General features: G+C 39.3%; 1 protein-coding gene across 1 annotated transcript; it reads right to left on the bottom strand.

Annotated features, from left to right (window-relative positions):
- Positions 1-8,237: 8,237 nt before the first annotated feature.
- Positions 8,238-9,741, bottom strand: LOC124717386 (proteasomal ATPase-associated factor 1-like). Its single transcript, XM_047244236.1, has one exon. The coding sequence runs from the start codon at positions 9,604-9,606 to the stop codon at positions 8,374-8,376; it is 1,233 nt and encodes a 410-aa protein (XP_047100192.1). The 5' UTR covers positions 9,607-9,741; the 3' UTR covers positions 8,238-8,373.
- Positions 9,742-10,063: the final 322 nt, after the last annotated feature.

Raw genomic sequence — 10,063 nt, 5'->3', positions numbered from 1 at the left:
AAATTTAATTATTACTAAATCATATTTTTTATGACATTATGAATCCTGTTTCCCCTTACAACAGTCAGGGCTATCAGCAAAGGCAGCTGACAAGGATTGCTAATATAGGTAATCAAAATATTGTGTACTAAAATGCAGAGAGCTTTACTTAAAGCAAAGAGCTAAAATTAAGACCTAACACTGCATTACAAGAAGATTTACTTAATGCAAGGGACTAGCTAAAATCAAGACTTAACAATGCATTATGAGAAGTACAGGGTATTTGAAAAAAAACTCCTTAGTTATAAGTATAAATGTAATGTGGAAATTAATGAAAAATTACACCACTGAGTACATATCATGAAAGAGAATTCCTCAAGTTTTGTTTAATGTTAGTAGATGCCAATGTGGGATCCATTTGTTGCCCTCCACACGTCGAGACGATATTCGACTTCTCGTCACGTATTCATCAACATTTCAGGTGTAACTGTCCCGACTGCTACGATTATTCTTTCCCGTAAATGATTGATGTCTCTGATCTTTTCACTGTACACAACAATTTTTTATGTGGCCCCACAAGAAAAAGTCCAGTGGGGTTAAGTCAGGGCTTTGTGCCGGCCAAGGTATTGGGCCAGCCCTGCCTATTCACCTTCCTGCAAAGTGAGTGTCAAGAGCTGCACGCACTTGGTTACTGTAATGAAGTGGGGCGCCGTCTTGGAAAAACACAAGCCCTCTTTCCGCCTCCAAACACACGAATTACAGATGTGTGCAACAGCATCTTCAGAAGTTCTTGATCTACCTGGTGATTTTGCTTTTAAAACATATGGGTTTCCTTGAAAGACTTTAGCCAATGACGAATAGTTTTTGCTGCAGGTGGTTCTGACATCTAAAATTGTGTTGCTTTTTTATAACTGACATAGTTTTCACAAGCCAAATAACACACTCCACTTTCTGTTCCAGAGTACACATTGTTGCTGAACTGCTCTGGACTGCACTGCACCCACGCCTGGACTGAACTGAGGGAACAGAGGAAAGAAAACAGCATTGGTGCTGTCTCGAGGTCAAGTGGACCTGCCAACTGCAAGGGAGCGAAACTTGGAGAGTTGATGAATCAAACACCACAAACTAGAATAGTGTACATCACTTTGTACAGATTCTATAACACATTAAAAATAGGGAGTTCTTTTTCAAACAAACTGCATTGCAAAATTCTTCAGCATGTTATCAAAAAGCAAAAACCACATGCCATGCACAGAAATGTCATACTTCCAAAAACATGGCATGGTCAATTTGGAGCATTATTAGGTATGAAACAAACTTGACAAGGTAAATGACATTCTGCTCCCAGATGACAGTAGCAGCAAGACAGACATACGAAATTCATACCATTGACTATTAAATTCAATGAATTTTCCTGATAATCCAATGATCCATCAAAAGAACATCCAATAAACTTAGAAAGGTAATGCATATTCCACAACCAAACATCAGTTTTGCCAACTCATCGGCTAGAGAGATTGCAAAAAATATTAGGTCACTAAAATGATGTAATTCTTCTGGATGTGGTGCTGTCCTAGACAAAGCCCTATAATCTTGTGCTGACTGAGTGAAACTATCTTTGAACTGCCTCTCTAACAAGTTGGTGAGTCAAGGTATACGTCCTGAAAGATTGAAGTATGCAGTAGTAACACCAATACACAAAAGTGGAGAAGAGCAACTGATCTCTTATTACAAACTTGATGAATGTAAATGCTTATGATGTGAAGGAGGCACTCACTGAATACTGGATGAACACAGAATTTCGTGACTGCATTTCAGCAGGTGGACTAGGATGGAGTGGGCAGGGGAGAGAGAGGGGAAGAGGGGTTGGGGTGGACAGCTGGCAGCCTGGAGGGTGGCAGCCATTTATTGGGTAGGAATGCAGGAGAAAGGGGTAGCAGGTACCGGGCTAGGCAGGTGAAGAACAGATACCGGACCCAGTGGGGTGCAGCACACAATGAAGATGATGTGCATTGGAGGGGGGGGGGGGGGGGGGGGGACGACAGAACAGAGGAAGGGGAAACTGTTGGGTAGAAGTTGTGCGTGGACAGTGGGTTAACGGATTGATGCCAGGAGGGTTGTGTAGCAGCCACTGAAGTCAAGCATATTGTACTCGGCTGCTTGTTTTGCCACTGGGTGGTCAACTCTGTTCTCGGTCACAGTTGGACAGCGCACATTCATTTTGTTGGTCAGCTGGTTGGTTGTCATACTGACATAAAAGCTGTGCAGTAATTGCAGCAGAGTTTGTATACGATGTGCCTGCTTATGTGGCCCAGCCCTTGATGGGATAGGATTAGGCTGTGACAGGACTGGAGGAGGAACTGCTGGGTGGGTGGATTGGATAGGTTTTGTACCTGGGCTTTGGGATAAACTAGGATGTTGTGTAGATTGGGTGAGTAACAAAATACCACTTTCGAAGGGGTGTGAAGGTCTCAGGTAGGACATCCATAATTTCCGGGCACAATGATAGATAATCCGAGCCCTGGCCAAGGATATAGTTCAACTAAAACAGATACTTCATTTATGGAGATGGTCATTGACCTATTATCAACTTTTTTTCAGTTTTGACACAATCATAACTGGTTTCAGTTCCCAATCGCCATCTTCACACACTACTGTAACATTTACATACTGCCTCAAAACGGGTAATAACATTTTCATTAGGTCTACTTGTCAGCTAAGTAAAGTGTTTTACAATAAATGTGGATCATACCTATGGGCAATATTTGGTGAGGAAATGTTCATATGTTGCCAAACTAAACATAGAACCAATATTTCAATAGCTAAACGTAAAATAGAAATAAAGAGTACAGGTCTTTGAACCACTGAAACAGTATTTAAGAAAGAGTAAGGTCTTTATAATAAAATAAATGCAGTAGCATGACATGTATTCTATTTTCACATTCTAAAATAACTCACTGAAATATTATTGTAATATTTCTACATATATTGGAGGTGGAGGGCAGAGAAAGGAAAGGGAAGAGACTACTGATGTCAGCAGCATAAGGACTGTTTTTCCATGTGTGTCCAAAGGAGCAGACACTACAAACTCATATAATTGATTTGCCTTTATGGGCAATAAATCTACCACCTTCAGTGCAGATGCAGTCACGTCCAACCTTCTGTACGAATCTCAAAGTATCAAGCATGGAGGATACGGACAGGGGCTGCACAGTTGTGATAAACAATGTGTCCGGATGATGCAGTGGTTAACACAACTGCCTAGCAAACAGGAGATCCCAGGTTCAAATCCCGGTCCAGCACACATTTTCACTCATCGCCACTGATTCTGCATGAAGTCCCAAGACAACCGACATCAATAGCCCCCTTCCATTTCCTTTCTCCCCCTTCCCCTTCAATTTACATAATACGTATCACAGCTGCAGATCATGCATTGTGTGTTCCTTCGGACATGTCCAAACGAACACACAGCACTCATTCATGTAATTGTAAATTTGTCATATTTCACAAGCAAAGATTGTCTTATAGAGCACTTACACATCTACTGCCGCAACTGGTTATGATGGTGTCATAAAAAGTGATTGTATCAAAAATAAACAAAACTTTATACCCGTTAAGGTTCTGAGAGCAGTTTTCACAATGACAAGCGTAATATAAGGTGGTTCTTCAATGCATGGTTTGCACTATTTACACGTTAAATTTAGTAATAGCATTATGTATCACTGAGTCATGATGCTGTAGAGGGTAAAGCAACTTATAAAAAATAAGATCAGTCTCAGTCAATAACTTAAGGAGAGGTGTAAAACACTGGCACCCTCATTCTCTATGATGTTCCAATATCTGACACCCCCTGCCAGTAACTAGTACCATAACTTTCTTCATATGTAGTATTCAAAATGTATCAGTGACCACACTTAATAACATTATGAATGCCCCTCTTGGAATATTATATCTGTCACTCTCAACTGCAGTCCACAACATGGTCTTAGACACTGTAACAACAGAGCATCTTTTTCTAGTTATAGGCCTAATGGAAATTACAAGCCTAAAACAGATGACAAAGACTACAAAGAGTTGGGTTTACCGAGGATGACAATGTCTTACAAGGTATGCAACAAGTCTCAAACCACATAGTGTTAGTTCGTCCAATGTGCTTACAGGAGACAATGAAAATATTCCACACCAGCAACTTCAGTCAACTGCAACAGTGCAGTATCCAGTACCAAAAGAAATATTTCAAGCAGTACAAGGTACAGCAATCAGTCACAAATAATGTTTACAGCATATCCAGATTTTGGTCACTCTATGTCCATCTTCATTACAGTAAACATAAGATAAAACATTAAAACCACTTACACTTGCACTTAATCCCCCCTACGTATGCCAAAGGTTGAGTTGACACTCAAGTGTGGAACTATGTGCATATGTAAATGGTTTTTACATTTTAACTTATATTTACTCCACTGAAGACAGCCACTCAGTGACCAAAATCTGGATATGCAATAAACATTATTTGTGACTGTCCCCCTTACCATTTACTGTTTGGAATAAATACTGTCACTGGGCACACCTGCTTTCCAATGGAACCAATGCTGATAAAAGAAATATTCCCAGGAAGTGTACACCAAATAATCTACATCTAAGTCCATACTCTGCAAATCATTGCAAAGTGCATGGCAGAGTAAAATGAAAGAACTAGTACCAGCATTTGCGAAAAGACATTCAGTTTTAACTGAGCAAATGACACGGAATTTGACAACTTTTCATGAAAATGCCACTGTAACCAGTTTGCAGAAACAGAACAACATTAAAAAAAAAAAAAAAAAATTAGAAATAGCAAATGACCCAACCAGAATACTACGTTCAGATAAAAGAACATCTTTCTGCAGCCTGAAGGGGGAAAAGTAATCACAGGTAATTGGATAAAGCTGTACTGGAAATAGTGAGAAAGAAAATCTTACTGTAATTGTAACAGCAGCTGAGCAGATGCTGCTGGTAAGCTTGCTCCTCCTACAGTTGTTTTTTCAGAACAAGAATTTCTGGTGCAGTAGCTAACAGCATACCAAGAGCATGAGGGACTGAATGACCTGAAAGTGATTGCCTGTAGATTCCCATATTCTATGAATCATGGCAAATGTGTTCTTGCCTTGGATAATGAACAAGAAATCCAGTGGCCTATCATATTTTTCATTGCTGGCCATGTCATGATCTCACTTGTCTGAGTTTGCCAGAACGGTATTGCTATTTCTTTTGCCATAGAATGATTTTGAATCCTTTCAATCTATGTTCATCTGTTGGTGACTGGTGCATACAAGTGTCAAATCATTGATACATGAGAAAATCTTGTGTGTCAAAGATTAGTGATAATGACTTGGTTCACAAAATACTTTTTTAATTAGTACAAATAATTTAAGGTTAAAAAATAACTGAGGGTAATCATTAAAACTCTAAGGAAGCTCTAGATTATAAAACATGCCTATTGGCAGCCAAAAGCTCCACTCTGTTTACCACAGTATATCTTTAGATGACATGTTTGTAATACGGTTACGTGCTGCTTGTAGATGAAACATACACTGTGAATGAACACGACTCGCAAATGCAATCTTGGGTTAGGAATGCATTATCAGTTCAGCCTTGGTTGCAATTGTCAGTTCTCACAGTTCTACTTGCCGCAAATTTACTGCAGTAGTGTGTGTTAAATTGTATTTCTTGATCAAGTAGACACTGGTGTCCACGTAACTGGGTACAGTATCCTGTTCATTATTCTCTAGGAGCCAATAATGATTACCGCTGTCTAGTGGTCCCAATATACGGAAATACAGAAGGCCACTGCCAGATAGTTATACGAATAAAGGGCAATAGAAATAGAAAAGAGATGCCATGAGTATTACTCGAAGACTTCTGAAACTCATTAAAGGTCTGAAGCTTTGTAACGAGTCAAGAAGGTAGTCACACTCCTGACACCTCTGCCAACTTTATTCACAGACACAATCACTGCTATGTCCTTGAATTCTCAATTCTTGTCAATAGACCATGTACATTGTGTATATAATTATCTTCTTTCTTTTTGTTTATAATTGAATATTGGTTTACAACTAGATTTTATTTCTAATTCTTGTTGTAGGACAACTACCCTGCAGCAGTCAGCATCCTCATGGTGCACCGAGTTCACATTTACACTGTGACATAACATATCTGCAAGCACCCTAAATTTTATTACATTTTCCTTTTTCTTTCCCAAAACATTGAGAAATAAGGGACATGTATGAATAAAGATGGAGTAAGCAGCTTTATTCCATGTGATTTCCATTTTTATTTTTTAATGTGAACTGGCCCAGCAGTTGGTAAGTGAGCTGCATAAGGTGTGAGGCTCTGCTGTGTCTGCCGGCAGCCCTACGCAGTCTATATGTCAAGTAACAGGTTGAGAAACATGTGGGAAATACTAAAGGTCTTCTCAATATACTGTCAATGACCAGTCTGTCTACCTTAATAAATAAATGAGGAAAAAAGGCCAAAAATAGTGGCAAAACAGGGAAGTTTTACTTAACACATTTATGGTAATAAACCACTTATAACTGCATTTATCTTAACATGTAGGCCTCAAAAGAGCAAATCTACAACACGTTAAGGTTGAAAGTCACTGAATCATTTCCAAAACCAACTACGTTTGGCTATTTGTAGTAAATAATGCTGTTGTTTTAGTGTATTTTATACTATTGTTAATGCACTAGTACAATGGGGCAATACTTCATTAAAACATACACTGCGTACAGCACAAAAGTGCACAGCCAGGCTAATAAATTCTGTCCACAGTCCTTAAAACTCTTGCAGTCAACTATGCCAACAATCACGCTACAAAATACAGCTTTACATCTTCCAAATGCATTTGCTCGCTACTTACGTCCACAGTTTCACAGTAAATATTAACAGTGTGTTTTCTGTACATGTTGAAAGCGATGTTACCATGAAGGAAGCACATGGAAAAAACATCATAGTTGCACATGTGTTGTAAGATGAAATCTCTGTTTCATTTACAGCAGACTGCACCACCAAGAACCTGATGGGGAAGTACCATACTTAAATAAAACACATGCACTTACAACAGCATCAAAACTTGTCTGGGTAAAAGTTAAAACAATATACAGTACAACCCTTTCATCAAGTTCACTACAACTAATGTCAAACTAACCAAAAACTATATCAATAATGAATATTTTGGGAAAGTGTAGCCATTCAGATACATGTGTGGTTACGTTCATTCTGCTGAAGTTAGTTCTGGAGGATGATACGGTCCAAAGCCTTGGCAACATTTTCAGTCTTGTTTATGTGTGTGTTGCCCACTCTTGCCTCAACTAAACAGTAAGTTGTTATCTTTATGTACTCCTTCCATTATTTATATTTCACCAAGCACTTTCCATGATAACATTTAAATAGAAGTCATCCACATGGACTACCACTACCTACTCATACATACAGTGCTACAGTTTACTTTGAACAACTAACATAGTCATTATGAGGTGCCATCAATATTCTATTTGAATTCTGCCTACAGTTCTCAGTTGTGCAAGCAGCAGCACTGAGTACACCAAGTACACACGACAATGTAGTCAATGCTTAATTACAGTATACAACACATTTCTGTCCATGGCTTCTTCAATTTGTTCACTTGCTGTAAGTCACAGAAGCTGGGTGCCATAGCCAGTTCCTAACAGCAGTCAAAAGGCATCTGACTTGTACACATGACATAATGTGATGCTGAGTGTTCTTATGAAGTTATGTGCGCCAGTGAATGCAGTTAAATATTGAACACCAATACAATGACAAGTAATGTGAGTTTCAACTGCTCAGAAAAAAACTTTTCTATGACTTCATTACCAAGTAAACTACTGAAAGATTCAAACACACCTGATATTGAATCCATTGGGGCCAAACTACATTGTACAACAATAAAGCAGCATTATTTCAGACCTAAGGCATTTTCTACTATAAAGGAACTCTCCAAGTTAAAATCTTATAGACAATACAATTAAGTGGAACTTCCAGACAAATATTAAATGACTATGCTGTAATTCCTCGCTACACTGATTCCAATTCAGGAGTCCACAGACAAAACTGCATAGTTATTGTAAAACCCGTTTATGTGCCTCCATTAGCTACTGTTACAATGTGTGAAATTTTAAAAATTTGACCACATAGCAGAAAGAATGTTACCCCTTTTCAGTGGCAAGGAAACTGTATCAGAACAAAAACGATTCACACACCATTATAAAAGCTTTTAATTATTTTCTTCAAAATTAGAATAGCAGCTGTCAAGTTTACAGGCAAGCCTGCAAGGCAGGTAAGTGCAGTAAAGCCACACACTTAACAAACATGTAATGATTGCAGGAATTGTTATCATGTATAAGTACTTTTAAACATCATGTCCAATTCACCTGTAAGTTTATAACTTCTAATAACACCATCACGACAAGCGGTGTATATTTTTTTGCCATCAGAACAAATGCCATATATAGGATCAAAGTCAGAACCAGTAAACTGAAGTCTTCTGGCAGTAGATTCATTGTCTTGTGCAACACTCCTGTAGCATATGCATGTGCCATCAGCCCTGCCAACAAATACAGCACCACTGTCAAGGGTCAACAGACTGAGGACAGGGCTACACGATTCCATTAATGTCAGGATACATTCTGATGTTTTTAAGTTGTAAAGGTGAATGCTGCCATCCTGGCACCCAACTACGACATTACTTTTTGTATGAAATTTAACGCTATTTACGGCAGATGGGCTTTTAACCGAGAAAAATTTCTTCTTACTATAAACTGAAACGCAGCAAACAATGCCACTTTCACATCCAACCAATAAAATCTTATTTTGTGTACCAACTTCATGTTCCTGCAACGGATCAGTGCGTTCTCCAAGGTCCAAGCCCTCCTCTGCGACCGAAATATTGCAGCAATTTATATCTCCATCCAACTTGACAACCGTACCAAGGCATGCTGCCTGTCCACAGCTCCAGAGCTTCGCCGTGCCATCTTTCGAAACAGAAATAATGTTCTTTCCTTTGTCGACGATGCAGAAGTCTGTCACTGCTGCTGTGTGTCCACGCAGGGTCACAGGGCACTGTCCAGTCTCTGCAGACCAAATTTTCAACACCATGTCAGCACCGCCCGAGAGAACGACAATTCCTGAAGGAAACAACGCACACTTATAAACATCTCCCGCATGACCTTCCAGCACACGCCTTACATCTCCCGTGCTTGTCTCCCAAACGAGTAACTTGTTTTCTGTACAAACGGAGACGCCCAAACCGCCAGGAGAAACATCTAATGAAACAACGCTCTTCTTGTGAATGTTCACGAACTCTGAGTCAGGAGATTTGAAGAAACACACGGTGTTAGATTCAGGATGGGTTACCTGAATTACAGTAGCAGATATCCTATTAACGGAGAGTTCATTAGGCGTAACTTCAAATGCTTTCCCATCCCTTCCTACGTTTTTAATCGTACACTGTACGCTAGTTTCTCCAATGTATTTAAAACTACACCATGCAGTACCATTTTCATTTTGCAAGGCAATGTTCCAATCATTTTGTATAGCAATATGTGGTATTTTCCTATTCGCTGGCATTATAAGAAGTTTACGTCAATACCTCCACAAACTACACCAGTTCAGTTTATTTATGCTATTCAGTATTCATATACACACACCAAACACACTGGCTGGTACAACCTACCAACCGCCAAATGAAAACATAGTCACGGTAGTCGGTACACAGTTGCCAATCGACACAGCTTATGAGTCTATCGAATTTAAGTCGAACGATCCATCGAAAGATAATGGAATGGATTCCGACTCATACATTGCGTTTACTTGCGACACATCTTCCAAACGACAAAACCCGAATTTCGGCAACCGTTTTTCGCTGTCGTGTTTACATGTTAAGGTCTGAAGTGGATCTGCTAGCTCAGTTAAATATGGCGCCAAGAAAACAGCAGTTACAGTCTCTGATTTAGTCAGCATAATCGCCATCTCTCTTCAATTACTCGAGGTGTTAAGAGTTTCAGCTTGATATTTCTACTTATCC

This window comes from Schistocerca piceifrons, chromosome 9, assembly GCF_021461385.2.
Source record: "Schistocerca piceifrons isolate TAMUIC-IGC-003096 chromosome 9, iqSchPice1.1, whole genome shotgun sequence".
NCBI classification, from domain to species: Eukaryota; Metazoa; Arthropoda; class Insecta; order Orthoptera; family Acrididae; genus Schistocerca; species Schistocerca piceifrons.
Note: the sequence above shows the minus strand (reverse complement) of the source record. Positions and strands in the feature narration are given on the sequence as shown.